Below are 22765 nucleotides of genomic sequence, written 5' to 3' on the forward strand. Positions count from 1 at the left end.
GCATAAAGATGACTGAAGAGAGAGCTCATGTCTTTTGTTTTGGAAAGCTTAGTATACTTGTGCTGTATCTCATGACTCCTGAGGTACAGGAAGGAACTACTGGACGCAGAAATAGAGGGACAAAGCAAGCAGTGGATTTACACTGGCACCTTCTCTTCTGATATCCACGAGTCCAGTCCCACACAACCCAGCACCCCCGACAATATTGTACGAATGAACTGCTCACACACTGTCACAGGTTGCCTCTGTGGGCAGAGACAGATGTGGACAGGCGGTCAGAGGGGATGGAGCAGGTCGCCCATGTCCCTCTTCTTGAGGACATGCTGTTGGTAAGCTGAACTTGAACAGCTGTGCTTGAACAGCAAGGGAAAAGAAGGATGTGGCTTGAGATGAAAAAATAGTTTCTGGAACGTGGTTCTGGGCAGTGCAGATAACTGCGAGGAAGAGCTTCGCTGGTGAGGGACGATAACTCCCATGACAAGAAAAGGGTCTGCTGTGCCAGGAGAGGTGACAACAATGATGATTTAATAGACAAGATTAGTGCTAATGAATTGTGAGCACTTTGGTTTTATTTTAATCAAGGGATTGATTCCCTGAGTTGGCACTATCCCTGAAACCGGGTGTTCTCAACTGGAGTGGGAGTTGGCTGGAAAATTCATGTATATTAAAGTCAAGAACTAAACTAAAAGTGACCAGCAAACTCAGCTTATTAGGTATTTAATATGGCATTTTCTAAATGGTGTTTCTCACTATTTTGACTTCAGGAAATAAAGATTCAGCTAATATTAACTCGTTTTCTTTTGCTTCTTACAATGCTTCGTTTTGACACTTGTAGGAATAGCAATTGATACGACCATGAAAGAGGGAAGAAATGGTGAATGCTGGAAAGTTTTATCATTTGGAGTTCCCTGAAGTAAAAAAAAATCAGATTTTGACCCACTGTGTCAAAATGCCAGAGACAAGAGGGCAAAAATAGACTAAAACCAATCAATGACTTCTTGTGAATTACTGATCAAACACACACACAAATAAAAAACAGATTTCTGCTGGGAATCAAACAAATAAATACCCAGTATGGTGTAATTATACATGGGCAAATTCATAAAAAGCAGAATTGGATACTTATCAGTTGTCTAAATGTATTTTGGTAACTTTCTTGTTACAGTACAAATGCCAAAAAAAGACCAATCCACTAGTAAGAAAGATGAAATTGCTGTCTGTCTAAAACACTATTTTTTTCCTCTCCCTCCCTTCTCTCCCAAATCCTAAGTCTGAATAACTAGAACAAATAGGAAAAAGACTTGCTATAGCTGGGGAAAATGTGCATATCTCGGAATATTGAAAAATTCAGATGTACATGTCAGCAGGTTTGACAAATATGTGAGCGGACCATTAATGCAAAGAATTTGCTACACAGAATTTGGTTATGCCACTGATTTGGAAAATGGCTGGGCACCTGCAGAAAGTACAGAAAATGTAACTTTCCCAGCTGTCAAACTGTTGATCTGGAAATATTTAGGTAGAGGTGTCTGCTGGCCATTTTGTGTGCTCCCTGATGAAACCCCGGTGCTTCAAAGGGCTTCCTTCCTATCTTTTAAATATTCATTTCATACACAATTTATGCCATTGGCATGTAGACCAAACTTCAGTACTGCTGGTACCTTGATGGCCTCATGCTGCCATCACTTGATTGTGCCGTTTTTACCCTTTTAACATTTCACTAATTGCTGATGCTCTTCTGTTTCCTTTCCCATTCCCACTGGATCATCCTTTTGAGAACTGGTGTATCAGCAGTGCTAATAACAAAACAAGCTAGTTATAATAGTGGCAAAGAAACAAATCACTCATCATTCCGTATAGGTCTTTAAATAGATATTTTAAAGGTACTTTTTTTCTTCTGTAGTAATTGCTTTGATTGTTTTTATTGAGTGCTGTGAAGTTTTGTGCAGTGGGTGTGAATGCAATGCATATTTTTATAATTATTTTTCTTCCGTATTGTGACAGAAGCCTTGAAGCTGTGAGATAAGGTCATTTACAGTCTGGCATTTGAAAAAAATAATTGTATTAGCCCACTTTTATGCTTAATATCATTCCCTTGATGATTCATTTGAGGTGAGTTTTTATCTCATGCTTTGTCCTTATCTTTCTGAGCACACATCATCATCACATAGGCCTCATTATAAATGTCACGTTACAGATGTGATCACTTTTGAGCTTTTCTGATTAAATAGTGATTTTCTTTCCTCATTTTATAAGTAACAAAATGCCAGTCAGTTATACTCAAAAAATAGTGGGATTCTTTTTGAAACACCTGTCTCCCAGCAGGTGAGACGACTTGCTTTAACAATTCTGGTTTGGATCTGCTTTTCTGTATGAGCTAATGTAGATAGTCAAGTCACCGCTCAGTGATTAAGTCAGAGATGGTTCACAGGAAAGCAATTTGGGTGGACCTGATTTGGTGCAGAGCCAAAATGGAAGGGAGATGCTTTAGCACCAAGTAGCACAATATAAATGACTACAAGCAGAGCTCTGGTGTGAGGATCTCTGGACCTGTGTTAATGCCAGCAAGGAAAGGAAGGGAGGAGATAATTTAGACTCTGCAGGCTGGGTGTGTAAAACCAGCTGGGCATTGTCACAGCCCAGACTGGTCTCCTGCACGTTGGCAACTGGAGTCTATCTTTCAGAAGTGAAACAGGTATCACCTGGTGGTGCAAGTGCCATTCCTTGTCCGCTTTCTACATAATAAGCTGGTGGGTAAAGCCAAGGAAATTTCAGATCGATTTCCTCATAAATATCCATTCGAAACAGACTTCCATCACAAACCAGTGCTGACTGATTGCTCCTCCACTGGGAAGCTATAATGCAAAAATCTGTGTCCTGGAGACCTGCCCCTGCGCAGCAGAAGAGCCGTGCTCATCTTAAATGGGATGCTGTTGACAAAAAGCAGAGCAGCGACAGAAGACCAGTGTTTGCCTTGCCCATGGTTACAAAACCACCTCTTCCTTTCTTCCTTTTCATTTCTGTTTTGCAGAGCAGCCACACCTACGGTCTGCATTAAAATTTGCTTTCCTGAGGCAGAACCAGAAACCAGAATGGTAAGCTGACAGTCTGGCTAGGATGCACAGGATGCTCTGCACTTATTGTTTCCTCCTCACTACAAGGCTGTGAGGCTGCTGAATATTGTCATCATTATGGAAGAGAGGAGAGATGACAGAGAGATTTATCTCACTGGTCATCTAATGCTCGGGGGTGTATATAGGTGACTCCATCTTTACACACAGGGGGATGAACCTATAGATATAAATAATATCCTGATTATTTAGATGCTTATTTAAAGATGTGGCCTAGCAATTACAGAAGAATGTGAGACTAAGAAAGAAATGAAGACTTTGTCCTTACCAGTCTTGTATTTAGGTTGTTACCCAGCTTCATTCTCAGAATTTCAGCTTTCTTGACTGCTTTCACTGTATTTCTAAATAGGGCTCAGGCTATGTACTCAGGACCATAGTTAACACATGCATTCACAAAGGATGATTTCTGCAGCTATTTGCCTCTTTCTGTCAGATGATAAATTTACAGCTTCAGTCTACATGTTTGTATGCTAAAAGTATCTTTCTGCTCTTATTTGCTATAGTGCGTAAATTGCCAGCAGCCTCTGCTAGGAGCTTTGGTTAATGTGTACAACAAAGCGAAGTTTCTTTCCTGGTCCCAGTCCCAACTCAAAATGTTTTTCAGTCTCGTACTAACTTATTAGAGGAATATATTGTTTCCATTGTCCCATCCAATTTAGCTACAGCTGCCAGCCTTAGCACCAAGAGCCAGATCCACTGCAATTATTACTTCAAATTAAGAAAAATACAACTTAGGGAGACAGCTTATAATGATTTTCTCTTAGTGCGCAGTAAGATAAATTTGCTGTTATTGGAGCTGGATGAAATTTTTCCAGGGGAACTGTTTTCTATGAGGAAAACCTCAATTAAAGTGAATCAAATGTTCTGAAGATATATGTCAATTAAGACAAAATTTTGTTGGAAACCTGTCCCCTTCTCGTCTTGCCTGGAGGACTGTTAGACAGCCAGAGTCTAGGCTCCTTTGCTAGTGGGTTGTGAAGAAGAAAGGGCTCCCAGGCTGGCTTTCTGCCTCCTTCCCCCGTACGCACACTGCTGGACTGCCTGAGCCAGAAGCTCTGCACCCACCTCGGTGTCTGGACTAGGTGAAGCTGTCACATCAGCAGGCTGATGCCTCTCCTGCACCCCATGGGACCAAGCTCTGTAGCAGCGTGAAAACTCAGAAGCTCGTGCTTTAAGTTTTCTTCAGGAAATATCCAAAGGAAATACTTGGGTTGCTATATCCTCAGAAACCCTTTCCCTTGCTCTGCCCTTGTATCTTGACTTAATAATAATAACAACATTTTAAAGTGGCAGACCTCTCGTACTCTGGCTGTGGTAGTATTTCTACCAGCTTCTGTAGTGCTTGGGCACAGGGATAAAAAGAAAGAAAAAAAAGGGATACAAACCTGGAATTTCCATGCATGTTTTGAGTATCAGTGACCCAAATTTTGATCACTGTTGCTTAAATTTCCTTCTCCCTCCTATTTTGTTTATAAAAAAACAGGTTGAGAGAGGTTCAGGGTAAGATCAGGCCATACATGTGCCGAGCCAGGACAGGTCAGAAGAGGAAGCAGCACTGGATCCTGTCCTGCTGAGCCACTGGAAGAAGCAACTGTTCAGCCATTAGCTCAGCAATATAGATAGAGAAAGGCCTGTAGCTCTTCAGCTGTAGATTTGGGCATCTACAACAATTGCATCCAACTTATTCCTGGTCTCATCTTCTTGACCAATAACACAACCTATCTCTGGCAGGAGGTCTGTAGTAGAGCAGGGCATGCAGCCGGGGAAGTCTTCCTGAAAAAAAAGACACCAGTAAGTCCATCGATAGCTGCTCTAAACAGTTAATATCGTCTATATTTTGTTGTATTCTTAACATATAAATAGTGACTCAAGACGCCTTACACGTGGCTGGGAAGTAGTGCACGTGAGGAAGTATGTGTGCTTTCAGTATTACTCCTTCATATCTGCTCCTGTTTGCATCAGGAGACAAGACGCCTGATACAGACTTTGGGTGCAGCCCTAAAGTTAATGATCCCTCCTTAGTGCAATGTTGCTTTCGAAGGTGACATTCTTCGCTGTCATTGGGGTCTTTCTTTTGTTCCTGACAGTTTGACGTGCTCCTCCTCCCTGCACCTCTGTTAAGTTAAGCTTTGTTACCACAAATAACATCACTCTGCCATGTTAAAATTAAAAAAAGAAGAGCAAACATTGAAGGCTTGACAGGCAATTTTGCAGAATAAATTTAAATGTCTGGGGTGAGTTAGAACAATAGTAGCTGACAACTAAAGTTCCTTCTTTGTGATTGCTCTGAATCAACTTGATAAACTCAACTGTAAACTAAGAAGGCAAGAGTTATCTCAGTTTTATAACAAATCTCAACATTTATTGTGACTATAATTGGAATTGGGAAAACAAGATGCTGAATCTAAGAGTGGCAATAGAATCTCATTATCCATATTCTGAAATAAAATTCTGCCATCACAAAAATATTACTGTTTGGTGGCAGTTACAATAAATAAAGAACAGCGAATCACTGACAATAGTTTTCAGAAAATTTAAACAAGGAGAAAACAGACAGAATTAAGTTTGTTATTGTTTTCCTGTGATGGGATCATAAAAGCCCATTCCTGGGCAGACAGGCCCAAGAAGCACATCCTCTCTGCCAGGTATGTTTGTGCCAGGTGCCCTGCCTGGAGGATGGGGTGGGGAAGACCTAACCTGGGAGCAGCTGCCCTTCTCCCAGCTGGTCTCCTAAGACCTGGACTGCCGTACAGTGCACTGGCTTATGCAGAGCTTTCGCTGATTCACAACGCTGAACTTGGATAAAGTAATGCAGTAAAAGGGTTTTTTTCCTTTTTCTTTAGAGATGTAGCCTTCCCCAGGATCTGAGAGCTGTATCAAACCTCTTCTTTTTCTGGTGAGAGCATGGTAGAACTTTTCTAGCAGAGTGCTCACAGTGCTGTGCATTTCAGAGAACAAAAAAGATCCAAAAGCTCTCCTAAAAGATGATGTTCCACTCCACGTGCTAAGAAAAGGAGGAGACATGGACATGTGGCACATACACAAAATACTGATGGATGCCCCTGTAGTGATGAGTGTGGCACAAGAACTGCCATGAAACAGAACACTATGAACCCTGGGGTTTGATTATCTGACTGCGTGTATTCAAATGAATTTAGTTTTAAAGCCTGCCAGTTGAGAACTAGCCATATATACATCCTAGCCTGCATCCTTACAGTATGTGAGCTGATGCAGGTTACTTCGTGACCAGCTGTGTGTCTGATCACTACAGTATGTGTGCCAAATCAATCGTTTATCAATATATGAGAGTAAGATGTGTTAAACAGAGGAGATTTTTGAGTAGCTTTTCTTCCTTTAGATTTCACTGATATGCTGGCATTAACGTAGAGACAGCAATATAAAAAGATTTTTTTTTTAAAAGGCACAGGTAACAAGTCTATGGTTATTTAATTTTACTTATTCCCATATTTATAACTGCCTCAAAGAATCTCCTTCTTACTTCAGGGTCCTTAACCTAAAGGGATCCTCATTCTTTCCATGTCTCCTTGCAGTAAATCTTGTTCTTGTTAAAGTAAAAGGTGTCATTTACCTGAAATTGAACATTAACCAAAAGCTTCTTCAGAAGAGGTTGAGGAAGAGAGACAGAAAATTAGGCAATTTCCCACTATTTGCCTTTTTCCTGAATTATGCATCATAACATACTGCAATTGCAACTTGATACCTTTCCTCTCTTTTTAACGTGAATAGATGAAGGTCTGTTTTCCTAGAGCTAAATGTAAAATCAGTTAAGTGATCAGAAGCAAGATATGTACCACAGTTAAAAGAAGGAACTCAGAGCTTGTGAGACCAACTATCAGAAATGCTATCTTATTTTTGCCTTTGCTGATCAAAAATGTTCACTGTCAGTCATATTTATCAACCCTTCTGTAGCAGTCAAAGTGTACATGTGAAAGTGATGCCCTGATTATATTAGGAACTTCACAAAACAGAAAAGACAAGCTCTAGAGGACTTGAATTCTTCCCAGCTGACTTCAGACATCAGCCTCACCCCCTTGGATTACCTCTGTAATCAACGGGGCAAAGAAGGAATCTCTAGAGAGCAGTTAGCACACCTGTGATCAGGACTGCCTACTACTACACAGCGTTCCTAAAGAAACTACATTAATAATGTGCCTGAAGGTAGTCAGGGCAAAACTAGGTGTAAGAAACTTCTAGTAAGTTGTTGAGTTCTCATCCAGTTGGATTTATGAATAATATTCTAGAAAGCGACCCCAAACCTCTTTATTTCTGTTTTCCAAGGTTTCTCTTAGATTTGGTGTGTGGGTGAGAAACAACAGTAAAAAGAAAAGGTTGTTTCATGTGTGCTCGTGCTGCTTAGAGATCACTAGAATCACACTGCTCTCTTACGTTCCTTCTAGAAGAATTGATTGTAATGAAATTTTTGTGGGGAAAAAGTTAGCTTTAAGTTGAAAGTGAAAACAACTTTCTGTCCTCAGTTAAAATGACACAGAGACAATAAGCTTGATTTGCTCCGCACTACATCCTACACATTACTATTCAGATTTTTGCTTCATCTTCTGGGCCTGGAAAGCTTGCAAAATAACTTGTATGCCAAATCAGAAGGTACGCCTGAAATGAGCTAGTAAAGATTTAACAGAATGAGCAGTATTTCGGTCCAACTTGTTTAGTTTATTTTAACATTTTAGAAGTGTTCACAATTAAAAAATGGGATACATCTAAATAAGAGGAGTGTCTGGTTTCACTCAATATGTTAGTAGGCATTTATGTGTGATTGAAAGCATTATGCTTCAGTGCTGTAGTTTTAAATTAACTAATTTATTTACAGAAAATATGAGGAGCTGCTTGGGTGAAACCTTCTAAGTGGCTGTTTTTATTCACCAGGGATATTATCAGAGTGGAAGAGATTCTGCGGGAAAATGGCTGGAAAGTGTTTAGGTATTTCTAACAAAAACGAAAGAAGATGAACCATACTCTGCAATAGCAGAGAGGTTTTAGTCTACAGCAAAATCATGCAGAGGGAAGGGTGTAATTGGAGTGTACTTCCAGTGAGACAACTAGCTACAGGAGGTGTATATATGCAACATAAGTTTGACCTGCTTTTTCTAGGTCACATACAAGGAAAAATGAAGGGTTTTGTGTAGCTCAGAGAAAAACCTGGTTAATGTCTAAATAAATAAAAAAGAAAAGCACTATTTTAAGCCTCTCAACCTATGCAGAGTGCCTCATGCACACAGATACACGTACACAATCACTGCAGTGTCTAAGATTATATATGGCAAAGACTTATGCCTATTCTTAACTCCAAAATGTGTTCATTTCCTTTTCATCCAGTGAAGTTCTTCATGTGCTGAAGGTTAAATTTTGTTATGATTGAAGCTTAATAGTGAGTGCTGCAACTTTGATGTTTCTTTGCTTCATAAACCTGAAAAAAGATTCTTATAAAATTGTCTGTAAAACAGAACACTGTTTGAAGTTAAAAATAGAGAGGGTTTGGAGATCATTTATTGTAATCTATAACAAGTCTGACTGCTGAACTTTGGATTCCACCAAAATATGAGTCCAGACCTGCAACAGACTTTTCTCAATAGCTCCTGTTGCTCAAGCAAAAACCTATTGTTAAATACTATGAAACTTGGGGTTATTTGGTCTGGTTGAAATCCTTATTTAGTAGTTAGTGCTTATCTCTATTTAGAGATGTTGGCAAATATTTTTTTTTTTTAAATCTTCCACTAAATGAAATATTGTGAACCTCAAATAATGAGGTTGTGATACAGAGGGAAGGAAAACAGAGGAAATTCTCTATGAGACAAATATCTGCTCAAAGTCTGTTCTTCACCACTCCTTTTATTGTATGTAGCCCCAGTTTAGAGAGCCAATCAGTTAGCCGCTGTAATGAAAAGATCACAGAATTGCAGAATTGTTTAGTTTGGAAGTGACCTCTTGAGTTCATCTAATCCAAACCTCCAGCTCAAGCAGAGTCACCTAAGGCAGGTTGCCCAGTTGGGATTTTAGTATCTCTCCAAATGAAGATTCCACAGCCTCTCTGGGCAACCTATTCCAATGTTTGACAACCCTCGCAGTGAAGAAGTATTTCCTTGTGTTCAGATGGATTTCATGTGTTTTAATTTGTGCTCATTGCCCATTGTCCTGTCACTGGGCATCACTGAGAAGAGCCTGTCTCCCTCTTCTTCATTCCTACCCGTCAGGTATTTATACACATTGATGAGATTCCTCCTGATCCTTCTCTTCTCTGGGCTGAACAGTCCCAGCTCTCCCAGCCTCTTCTCATATGAAAAATGCTCCAGTCCTTTAATCATCTTTTTGTCCCTGCACTGGACTCATTCTTGTACTGGGAAGTACAGAACTGGATGCAATACTCCAGATGTGACCTCAGCAGTGCTGAAAACCGAGGAAGGATCACCTCATTTGACCTGCTGGCAGCACTCCTAATGCAGCTCAGGATGCTGTTGGCCTGCTTAGCTGCAAGGGCACGTTGGTTTATGCAAGGGCTTATGGTCAACTTGGTGTTCATCAGGAACCCATGATCCTTTTGTGCAAAGCTGCTTTACAGTCAGTCAGTCCTAGTATGTACTGGTACATGGGGTTGTTATCCTCAGGTGCACATTTCACCTTGTTGAACTTCAGGAGATTCCTCTTCACAAATCTGTGCTGACTACCCCCAATTACATTCTTGTCCTTCATGTGTTTTGAGATGATTTCCAGGATTAGTTGCTTCATCACCTTCCTAGGGATTGAGGTGAGGCTGACCAGCCTGTAGTTCCCCAGATCTTCCTTCTTGCCCTTCTTGAGGATAGGAGTGACATTTGCTTTTTTCCAGTCTTCAGCTACCTCTCCCAACTGCCGTGACCTTCCAAAGATATTTGGCAGCAGCCTTGAAATGAAATCAGCCAGCTCCCTCAGCATTCATGACTGCAGTCCATCAGGCTCCATAGATTTATATGGTTGTTTAAGTGCTCCCTAACCTGGTCCTTCTTCACCCAGGGTCTTTCTTGCTCCAGGTTTTCATTCTGAGGCCTGGGATTCCTGAAGTCTGATCTTACCAGTGGAGATTGAGGTGAAGAAGGCCTTGAGCACATTGACCTTTCCCATGTCATCTGTCACCCGCTCCTCTGGCCCATTCAGCAATGGACCCATATTTTCCCTATTCTTCCTTTTGCTGACTTGTAGAATCCTTTCTTGTTACCTATCACATCCCTTGCCAGACTCAACTCCAGGTCAGCTTTGGATTTCCCTGCAAGATGGGATAGCAACTCTGTGTTCTTCCTGGGTCCCCTGCCCCCACTTCCACCTCTTATACACTTCTTTTTTCTGTTTGAGTTCAGTTAGGTTCTCCTTGCTTATCCATGTGGCTTCCTACTGACTTTGCTTGATTTTCAGCTCATCAGGATGGACCATAAGTTACAAATATGCCACGCTTTGCAAGTTTGAGACTGAGCTGTGGACTTGCATCCCAAATTTGGCCCATGTTTCCAGTCCACTATTCCCAATAAACTTTTTCCTTGTCCACATCTTTCCTAAGAACCTACTTTTCTTGGTGAGCTGTTTCCTGTATTCGTAATGGGGCACTTGTTTGTGTGAGTAGTTTCCCTGAGCTCTTCACATATGCTGTCTGTTGCTTGCTTTAATTGGATGCATTTGAGACAAGCAGGGGACAAGAGAGACTGGTTGGCACTATACCAATAATTACTACTGCTGTAGTGCCACGTGCATATGAAGTGATATAAATTGGCAGTGATAATAACACAAAATGATAATGAAGAACTTGGCGAACATTCACTAAGTATGAGTATAGCCACTCACAGCACATCTCCAACACAGCTGAAAGGATTTTAGAGACACCATTCAGCTGAGAATATCAGCAAATCCCAAGTGCCTTCTATATATGCTTTTATTCACTCAACCAGAATAGAGCTCTCATGTAATTGTGATGTACATACTGTAAAGAAGGCTATACATAGAATGGGAGGTAGTGGAGACTTTTTTTAATTCCCTCAACAAAATATAGATGAAAGCTAAAACACTTGGAAAAAAAAATTGATGAAGAATGAAGTTGACTTAGGACACAGAGAGTAAAACTTAGTGAACTTGGTGAAAGCTGCCGTGCTTTTTGTGGTAGCAGAACAATTAAAATAAGCTTTGACAATATTGTCTGCTAAAAATCCTAAACAAAAAGGCTGACACTTGAGCCTATTTTGCATTCATTTGCAAGTCTTACATTATCACTGGTCTAATAATATTTGAGAAAACAGACTTTGTCATGAGACTGTGCCATTAAGTCTACAAGTATACAGGCAAATGAGCCAAAAAAGTAATTAATTTTCTCCTGAAAAACAAATTATCAGAAAGCACTTTTAGAGATGGACCACTTGGAAAACTGGATCATTTAATATATGGGAAAAAAAAACATTGTCAAAGTCATAGTAATTGCTAGCAATGTGGCTGCATGGTAGTTTCTCTACTTTCAGTCATTCATAGTGCACTAAAATTTCATCCTATTGATCTGAAATTTTCTATGCCTCAAACAAATCTTTGTGAAGGTTTCAACTAATGTCACTCATTGTCTCAAAAGTTACCTCCTGCAGTGATCTTCCTTGGAATAAGTTCATCCAACCTTTGTCTACAAGATTATTAAGTTTTGGAGAAGTATCATTGCTCCCGGTTTAAAAAGCAGAGCTGGGATATGATACTACTGAGATGAGGAAGGGAACTAATCCCGGTCTTCCACTTTATGTGATGACATAAAAATGACAATATCTAGAGATGGGGAAAAACTCTTTTGACAAGGCCCTGGGCAACCTGACCTAAGTTTGAAATTAGCCCTGCTTCAAGCAGGAGATTGGACTTGCTGACTTCCAGAGAGCTCTTCCACCCTAAATTATTCTACAAATCTGTTGTAATGTTCAGTGAACACCTCTCAATGACAATGTAAAAGATGTATATCTCATGTGACTGTGGGCCGTATACAAACCCTGGTTCTAAGCTCTTCACCTACAGTCTAGAGGAATAGAAAACAGTCTAAACAGTAAGAACTCTTTCTAATTTAGATGACCACTAACATTTAATCACATGTTTTTTCTACCATACCATAGAAGACACTGTGATTAAGGACAAGCAAATTATCCACAGTTATTACCATAACTCACATCTCAAATGACCTCATGTTCTGATAGCATATGCAAAATCAGAGGCAGATATAAAGAAGTTTCCTTTAGAGGGAGCAAGGCATTGGTTGATTAGAGCCTGATGTAGGAGTATAAGAGAAACTGGTCCAAGGTAAACCATCTCAAATGATCAGGCCTCAAAAAACTTGAACAGTTCAAAACAGCATTGACCAATAACCCGTAGTTTACACATGTAAAAATACAATAATGAAATTTCTTTCATGAGGTGAAAGCAAAGAGCATAGTAAAACAACTAACAGCAGTTATTTGTTTTGCATTTTGCTTTTATTTACTTAGTTCATTACTGTTCTTTGCTGCCTGCCTGTTGCATGGTTGCTTAGCTCATGATAAGCTGAGCCAAATGCTGTGGCAGTGCACCCAGGAATCATGAGCAGCTGGTTTTTCAGATCAGAGAGAGTTTGTGGCTTTCTCTCCTCAGCCTCCTGGAGGGAGAAAAAGACTTTTCCTCCATGGGTGGATGAATACTAAGCTGTCTCTAATTGACAAGCCCTAGCTGGTTGGGAGCTAATACTAATTATGTTGGTTATATGAATATATGCTAATAAGTCTGTAATGTCTTTTACTACCTTTGCTGAGACAGAAATTCTTGGCATCCTTCAACTTCATTTCAGGCTATTTTTTATTTAGTCATTTTTCTTAGCTGTCACCTTTGGTCACATCAGAGCTAAATAGAATTTGAGAAGGTGTTTCAAATAAGCATCAACAACTTAATTCTTTATAGAAGAGTTTTCCTGCTCTCAAAAATTTTTTTTACATATTCTTGAAAGATATTTTTATATATTTAAAAAGAAATAAAGGAAGGAATCATAATTTGTTTCTTAACAGTATTTGGAGAATTGAGTCTTGTCTTAGTTTGGAAATAAATGTATTTCCATTTCTTTGCAAAAATAGAGTTCTATTAAATATTTCACAAGCACAAATTGCAAATCCCAATAAGCAATGCTTATCCATTTTCCAAAAGGACAAAAGAAATCTATAGAAATGTAAGCAAAAAAGACATTATGAAGGAACATTTCCAACTTTCCTTCATAATACTTGCATATGTATATTTATGAAGTTTATAAATCTTGGGGGTTTGTCTCTTGAGGCTTGTCCGTGGCTGGCAGAACACACAAACTTGACATTACTTTGATTAGCTTGAGCAACCCATTTTATCAAATACATAATTCAAAAATAAGTATTTGCTATTCCCAGTCACAGTGGGTACAATAGTTTTCAGCGTACCTTTTCAGCACAGGCACGTTTGTAATGATTTGATGTACATAGGAATGAACAAAGTTGCTATTCGTGGCACCTACACTATACTATAACCTACACCTACATTAGCCTGTACTATACCTATATTATATTCCACCATACCTATACCACGGAGTTTTGGACCTATATTTTTCTTCTCTACCTTGCTGTTCAGTGTAAAGTTCTTTTTGGCAAATGCCAAATTATTCCATCCTCTAAGTGATATGTTCTTTTTCAATACAGCAAGTTTTAGGTGAACCTATTGCTGTTTAATAATGAATGAAGAGTATTCTATAACATAGTTACACAAATTGGACGATCAAAAAACCAAAGCAAGGCAAGCATATCAAGAAATAGTGACACAGGGTCAGTAATTATGCCCTCTACTTGCATAAGACGACTATGGCAGAATCTTCTTAATTGCAGGATAATGCATTACCTGTATGTTATGATGATGCAAGTTGCCTATAACCTCATAAATTCATTGGTAATATCTTTCAATTCTAAGTACTGTATGCTATGCTATATTTTAATGTCATACAGGTTTAATTTTTCTTTAGCACTCAAACCTTTCTATATGGCATAATCTATAGCATAGACACATCAATAATTTTGTTAGCTTTTAATGTATTTTCTTACCAGTTCCAAGCACAAAATTCGTTAGCTTTAGAGGCTAAGGCAGTGAATTTTTACTAATTTTGCAATTGCTGTTTTACTTTATTTCTCTGATATCTGATACATACTGCTTGTCATAAGTTACATGCAGACTACCAATTGATCTTTTTTTTTTTTCTTCATTTTTTTTTTGCTTCTTTCAGGTAAATAAGTGTAACAAGACTGTGTGCTATATTTTTGCAGTACACTTTATAAAGGAAAGATCAAATGCTGATTTTCTATCCCGGCAATATATAAACCCCTTTGTATATAAACTCTGCTTGTACAAATTACAAGCCAGTTAGATGTCGGATCCTGGTTACCTGGAACATTAATCTTAGTAAATGTTATATTATCAGTGCTTAGGTACCTGGTGGCTTCTTTACACTATGGGTCATGCAGAGAGTACAGAAGAGTTTTCTCTGCCCCCAAAAGCTTTGAGGAGAAGCAGAAGAATTGGGAAAGCTCCTGTCGCAGTGCTTGCATTGGAAGGGTGAGAGGGGAGTGCAGCTGGGCAGCGACATCCCCATTTCACCCTGCCTCACCTGCAGCTGCATTTGCTGTGCCTTCTCTAGTCTTGTGAGTGTGCTGCCCTGACCGTTTCACCTCCTCTTTCCTAGAGAGACACTCTAATGGCATTTTCCATTATTCTTTTTTCAAAGGCAGTTTTGATGCAGTCTTATTTTCTGCAAGCCTTAAGAGCTCTGCAGAAACCAGTCTTGTCTCAGTATGCTGATGATATTTACTGGGCATCTTTATTATACAAATACAGCTGCGGCATTGATTTCCTCTGTTTAGCAATGTAGCAAGATCACTCCTTCAAATTAGGAGTCATGTAGAACTATGCATAATGTAAAAACAGAGGAAGTCAGTAACTATTTTGCTGGTAAAAAATTGTTTCACTTATGTTAAAGCCAAGCAGAATCAGCTGTGGAAACATGATGCTTCACATTGGTTTTCCAGCAGAAAGGTCTTCGTTCAAAAGCTTGTCCATAAGTAAATGTCTTAGTTTTCAGCTTTACCGTACCTTCCAAAAAAGGTTCCCTGACCGTTGGGATCCACAGCTTACTGGCATATTCTCCTAGGAGATAGCTGTAGCATTGGCAGTTTACTACTGCTTCTGGAAACTTTGTTGTGAGATAAAGATTCTCAGAAATCTGGAGATCCCTGGAAACATCAGCAGGTGATTCCTAGCTCAGAGCTTCAAGCCCTGAGAGCCTGGTTTGGGTGAAGGGCTTCAGCATTTGAACTCCTTTGTGAAGTTTAAAGTCTACTTTTGAACAATCTTTCCTATAGAGAGGAAATTCTCATTGACGAACAGGGTTAGTGGTGACTCGGGAGCTGACTTCCCAGAGAAGCCGGTACATGCACACAACACCACACAGGGGTGCTAGCACATGTTCAGGAACCCAGACTAGCCTAACTATACCAGCCTCATGCTTTGTCAGATAATAAATTCTGCTTTTGCAAAAGGGGCAACGCCAACAACCCCTGTGTCTGGGTGAGGCGGTTTCTTTGGCTCTAGCTCAGACATCTCCATGAGATTGTCCTTGGGAGTCCAGATGCAGCCACAGGATTTCTCTGAAGGAGACCACTCTGACCAGTTAATGAGGGTCAAACCATTACCTGCCTGTTCTCTCTTAGATAAGCTGAACTGGCTTGTGCAAGCTTTCCCTACTGTGATCTGTGTTTGAAAGGCTCCTCTAGGCTTTGCTAATCCGGGCCAATGCTGAGCAGCTCTGCAAGAGGAACTGAGAAGGGCTCACAAGGGAACCCGCAAGGCACTGAGACACAAGGCCAGTTCTTCCCAAGCCGTTGGTGTTCCTTGCTTTGACTGCGAGGTCAGGAACCAATGCACTCTTAGAGTTCTCTGCTTTGCACTGTTCTGGGACATCTACATCTACACTGGGAAAATCTACAGTCACTAAGAGCTTCATGTCACTGAAAAAATTACTTCCTCCTTTTAATTCTATCGGGGAAAACTGGAAAAAGATCCTTTTTAAAATTTCTAATTAGGAGTTATCAAGACTTAATGATTTATCATATTCACTACAGAGAAGAGGTGTTATCTGAATGGCTGAACTGTGTATATATTCCTCTAGCTGATTACCTCAGATTTATGAAGTTTGGTTTGGGCTTAATGATGAAATTTTTGTAATGTATTTTTACTCTTAAATTAAAGTCATATATAAAATATCCGTCATGATTTCCTTTTCCCCAGGTAATACATATGAAACAAGAACTCTGGATAGTGGGTGCCTCATCTGTCAGGATTTCAACAAAAAATTACCCTAGCTAACTAAGATGAGGGAGTGATGGGAAAAATGATCTTAATAACTTATCTGTAACTGCTTTTGTAAAGAGACAGAGATATAAATAAAAAATACAAATATGATATAAATACAAAAAATAGATATTATTAAAACAAATATACAGATATAAATATGGAAACATATAACTGATTTAGAAAGTGCTTTGTTTAAATTTGTTTTCATGGAGGATTTTGTTCAATGGTAGTTTATCTTCCAGTCTGAAGATAATCAAAAATCCAATTTGCTGTTGCTAGGGGCATTATTATTTTATCTTAATTTGGAGAAAGCTGATTCTAATGCATTAAAACTTTTCTTCAAGCCAAAGAAAGCAAAGACTAGCTCTGTAATTAGAACAGTTTTCCTAGGACTGGTTCATGGCACTACTTTAAAAAGAAACAAAACAAAGAAAGAAACAAAAAAAGTTTACTCCAAGTCATTTAGTCTTTCATTTCAAGAAGGATTAAAATTTTGTCTTTAAGGTAACTTAGAATGTATTATTAGTATTCAATATCGGTCACAATGCTATAATTCATTCTGTAGGTATTTCTCAGTTACCTGGTTAACATAAAAATCCCAAACAACCTCTGATTTTACTTCAAAAACCAATCAGTCCTTTTGTATGTCATTTGCCTTTGAGCAGATAAGAAGCTTACAAAAGTGAAATTACAGCGCTTACTCAAAAAACTAATCTCCACCGGGCTCATTTGCCACCAGCCCCTCCCCAACCTGCAGCAATATTTTCAAAGATTCATTTTTCCAGTGGCCAATATTTCGCTTGCTGTCAATTCCAATTCTTAGACAAATAAATCAAAACCGCTTATTTCTTGAAATATTGAAAAAGCAAGAATCTGAAAGGGAATACTTTGTATCTTCTGTAAAGAAGGAATACTGGATTTGCATAAGGGAGAGACAGAGGACACAACTGCTTGTGACCATGACAAATGAAACCGGTCAGGACCTGGTATACCAAGTCCTGTGAGTCCTTAACACAGAGCAGCAGCAACAGCGTTCAGTACCCAGCTGCACAGCAGGACCTGGAGCAACTCTTGCTCTGCATTCAGTAGCTTAAAAATTCGTAGTTGCAGGAACTAGTCAGTGGAGTGTCCATCAGCTCCAGAGACCTTCTGCTATTTGCCACAATCAAGCTCTCCTCTAGGTTGTAGACACATAATTTCACTGGGCTGAACTCATTTACCCCCCAGAAAAATCTCTTGGAATAGTCGTCTTTGCAGCACATTTAATTGCACTGTGGTCTGATCCAGATATAGCCAGAGAAATGCCATCCACGCAGGTTTGACCCAACTGGTTCGACTGTGCAGGGAAAACACCATTATCCATGGCTATATGCATATTATTAGCATAATGATTTGTCAGGTGCCATATAATTTAGAGTGGGTGAAAAAGTCTGCTGATAGACTGAACATATCCATCCACAGCATCGTTTCTTTCAAACTTGGCCTATACGTCTTGTATCTTAACTAGACCAGTATGCAACAACTCTTCTGACGGGAACAGCGGAGTTACCGCAGGTACGTATCAGTACAAATGAAAGAAAAATCTGCTTGAGGTGAAAGAACAGAACATCCAAGAGGATATACAGAGCTCCACAAGAGCTGTTTCTCAGTGTGCTTCATTTTAGCTTCAATATCTAAATACAACTGGCCCGTGCCCCATTCACAGGTTGTGACAGATTCAGGAAGGCTGATGAGTGCAAACATTAGCCATACTTCTGAATCTTGGCAGATTTGGGGTTTTTTTGGTCTGTTTGGGTTCAAAACATTTTGTTCTAGGAGTAGAGTCATCTCTGAAAGCCTTGTAGCTCTGTTTGTAGGGATTGCACTTACCTATGTTTACCTGTGAGGCAAGGTGTAGTAGCAGGAGAGCAATCATTCACTAACAGATCTGGCAGGTCCCAGGACAAAACCGATCTCTTGTGATCCCAGCCTGGATTCCCAGAGATGCCAAAGTCCCAGAAAGTCCTGGAGCAGTCAATGGGTGGAGGCTGGTTGAGTCCTGGAGGAGAGCTTTGTATACCTCCATACTGTTCTTTGCTCCTCTCTGAATGTGGGCTCTCTGGTGACTTCCAAGCTAGATATGTGTCTAGTCTGACCTAGTGTCATTGGTCTTACATTGTCATAGAGTGTGAGAAGAAATAACATGCAGCCCTCTGCACCTGACTGTAGACATGAGTCTACCTGAGTATTATTTCCTGACATAATGAAACTGGATGGAGTACCAGCTCTTTCTGGTTCAACTTTTTGATCTCTCTTTTAAATCATTCACGATTTGCAGATGCACTAAAAGCTTGCTTGGGAGACAACAAAGGACCACCACTCCCTACTCACAAGTACAGAAAACCAGAGTGCATCAGCAGAAACACATGTGCTTGGAATGAAAACCCAGTTCCATCAAGTGTTATCAACTGGATGTGGACAAGATTTCACACTTATTTCTGGATTGTTCTGATGGCTCTTTTACCTGGACTAAACACTCATGGGTACACTTTGAAACACACTCTTTAGTTTCTCAGAAATGGGAATAGTCGTTAAACCTAAAAGCAAGTTCACAGCAGTCATTCTCTATCCTGCCTTCACTCTCTGCCTCATGGTGGCTGAATCACTGCAGAAATGACTTGGGACATTTTCCTTCTCAAGACCAGAGGTGGATCAGAACCATTTCTACTGACATGTGATCATATGATTCTAGACACCAGGAGAGCTCTTTAGTCCTAGACTAGACACAATATTTCACTTGTACTTTCAAGTAGAGATTTCAATCTGTGACTTTTCATTTTGGATTTCTTTTTTTTATATAAAAAGAAACCAGACAAAATCTACACTTTACACAAGCAGTAACTGAAGGAAAAAATAACATGTCTCATCACATCTGCTCAATGCTACAACTACTTCATTTAAAATAACAGTAGTGTCAAAAAAGAAAAAAAAATCTTAAATATAACTATGTGTTTAAGCTTTCCTTTTGCAATTGCTCCAGGCTCAGTAATACGCAACATTCAGAGTAATTTGAATATAATTGAAGCCTTCTCTTTTTTAAGGTGTGTGTTATGAAATTCTGAGTCTCTTGAGGTGAGCAGACACCATGTGCCACCTACTTTACTATTTTGCTTCAGAGATTTGACTTATCGAGAAGTAAGCTTAATGCAAATAAAATGGCTTTCCCCTCCTGGCATTTGGCAGGCATACAGAAATGCAACAGAAGAGCACAGTACCTAGAGACACTCACTTCTCAGAACTGTGTTCAGAAAGAATAGAAAGAATTTAAATTCAAAATGAACCATCTGTGACAACCCCTAAGCAGTGCCTCATTTCAGAACATGCAAGCCTGGGAATGGAAGTGAAACTGTACGTAACTGTCAATTAAAATAATCTAATATAGATTTTTCTGCCTTTGGGGGTAGGGTGGGCACAGATTTTCTAGAAGTCCACTCTTTTTCATTTCATTAGCATATATTTTACAGTTCAGGGAAACTGAATCACATCCGAAGCCAACATATATTACACACCTCATGGGAGAAAAGGTGATGGAAGAGGTACTATTGTTGAGGATCACCTCTCAGCAGTTCGTATCCACAACTGGTGTAAGCTGCCTTAATATAACTTCACATACAAAATACCTCTAAAACAATTTCTAAGAGAAAAGTGACTTCATATTAGACATAAGGTATTCACCATTCCCCATTTGGGAAATCTAAAATACTGTTTCTTAGACAGTTGCATTCAGAAATGAAAACCAGAGAGTTTCTGTCAGTTTATTCAGATCAGAAATAAACAGAGCAATGGCAGCATACCCAAGGTAAGTAGAAACACATGGAAATTCCTGCTTGCCCAAGCACTATATGTACACTGTACATTGGCTGGCTACACCTTTGGATTTGCAGGATTTAAATCAGATCAGAATTTAGTCCTCAGAGTACTCAACAGGCAGTTCTGGGAAAGGGTCCAGAAGAATTCAGTCAGTAACCATGAAGACTCTGTCATTTTATAAGATATAAGTTACAGACTGAAAAATATATATTGTTAAGCAGTAAAATTACAGTTTTATTTCTTATTGAATTTGGAGCTACACTGCAAGCTGTAGAAAATACTCAGCTAAGAGAACATTTTGTATATTTACTGAATCTGGAAAATACTCCCGGGACAGCAGCTCTCAATTCTGCCAGGATACTTTCCATAGGCATTGAGCTACAGTTGTATGTGTGTGAATACCAAGTGTGTTTCAAGGCCTTCCATATTATTGCTGCTATTTAGTAAGTCATTTTGTCAACTGAATGAGTATATGGTTATTTAAAATTGTATAAACCTGAAAAGTATTTTAAATACTGTTTTATCAACGGTCAGGTGTTAATCTATGGTTAAAACAATTGAGATACTAGTACAGCAGCTGTTCAAGCTCTGCTTGCCTTGACTACACAGAGAATCCCACCACAAAGTCTAACTGCAAGATCGGACCACAGTGGTGAGAAATCAGTGTATGTCTTTTGAGCAAATCACGGACTTGCCATGAACAGATCTACTTACGGAGAGCTGCCCCCGAGCACGGCTGTGGCTGCATCACCCACCCTGAGATCTCAGCTGTAACTCCTTCTTCCAGGTATTCCTTTCAAGATGAAGAAGACATGTTCATGGTGGTTGATCTCTTGCTCGGAGGCGATCTACGTTACCATTTGCAACAGAACGTCCATTTCAACGAAGGAACAGTGAAGCTGTACATTTGTGAGCTGGCGCTTTCCCTGGATTATTTGCAGAGGTACCACATCATTCACAGGTGAGTGCATTTCATTTGAGGGATGGGCTGCTTTCTTCGGGCAGAGCAGAGGAATTTTATCACATGTTCAATTACATGATTCTGTTTATTCAAAACATCTGAAAAGTTTTCATTGTTTTCCAATGGTGGAATTTGGCTCTGAAAAGGTTTTTAAAAATATTTTCTTTCTGCCCTCAGCCATTCAGTAGCCTCATATCCTTGTCACACTACCCTTTTCTTGTTTTTATCTCATATTATGATGTGTGGTTTTTACTATGGTCTCTAAACACCAAATACCCATAACAGCATTCTGGCTGCTTTCAATTTATTTTCAGTTCTCCAGTGCCCCAATGTTCCTGAACACAACAATGTTGTAATCCAGTACAACAGCTTCATACAACAACGTCAGGGAAAGGTCAGCAAACCAAAGGCTGAGAATAAAGAATAATTTGTTTACTTGCAGAATCTGCATGAAGGTCAGAAGGAAGAAGAGGTGTGGGGAAATAAGAGAAATAGTAGAAATAAATTAGAACAGTGATAGATGGTGCATCCTTTTTGCACTTCTTAGATTACAAGAATCTGTTGGTTTTACTGCCTTACAGCTGGCAATCATAGCATTCATATCAAAAAAGGTGTCGAGCATTAGGATCTGTTTGTCTTCCTTAAACAATTTGGCATTTAACTGAAGCAGAGGGGTAACTTCTCTTTTTATGTTAACACAGCAACTGTGAAATTTTAAAACTATGGGCTTGAGCCTCTACTTTACTCTTTTTAGGCTAAATTCAGGATATTCTTCCCTGATCTACAGTGGTCTGAATACAAAACTAGTTTTGTGTGTTACTGAAGTTGGATGCGAGTTTCAGAGACCAAACCAAACTAAGCTGTGCCATAGATCTTTCAGTGTCCAGTATAAACAAATTCCTCCAAATATATTAATTGAGAGTTTTCATCCCATCCACCTGCCAGAGCTGCCTCATAATTTTGCAATAAAGAACCAACAGAAAGTATGGTCTGACTTTCTGAAGGAGGGTTCGTACGAAATCTCTGATCTGAGGTGCAGTAGTAAATGGGTGTTCTGTATTGCTGAAACTGCACAAGACAAAATTCAAGTAAACATTGCAACAGTTGTTTTGCCTGCAGTTAAAACTCCCACAAATGCTGCAAACAATTTCTGAAATTTTGTATCTTTAGCACACTGTTATTATTGTAGTACATTTCCATGTATTTTGCATATGTTTTCCTTTCTCAGTGAATATTTTAAAAGTAGAGCTCAAAATTTTGGCTGACCTTTGTTTTCTACGCCTTAAGGAATGTTCTTGGTGAAAAACAAATTGATGAGCGATTTTTCTCACCCTCATTTTAATGACAAGACATTTTATGCAACTAGGCTGTCAAAACATTCATGAGAGGATCCAGTTCATAATCAAAACTTGTATTTTGCTAC

General features: G+C 39.4%; 1 protein-coding gene across 1 annotated transcript in view; it reads left to right on the top strand.

Moving 5' to 3' along the window:
• The window catches only part of STK32B (serine/threonine kinase 32B), a 173085-nt gene that overhangs the window by 68893 nt on the left and 81427 nt on the right, over nt 1–22765 (top strand). Inside the window, exon 4 of the mRNA XM_075752511.1 lies at nt 21169–21342. Coding sequence (XP_075608626.1) covers nt 21169–21342 — 174 coding nt within the window. The remainder of the gene's footprint in view (nt 1–21168; nt 21343–22765) is intronic.

Source organism: Balearica regulorum, chromosome 4, assembly GCF_011004875.1.
Source record: "Balearica regulorum gibbericeps isolate bBalReg1 chromosome 4, bBalReg1.pri, whole genome shotgun sequence".
Lineage (NCBI taxonomy): Eukaryota > Metazoa > Chordata > Aves > Gruiformes > Gruidae > Balearica > Balearica regulorum.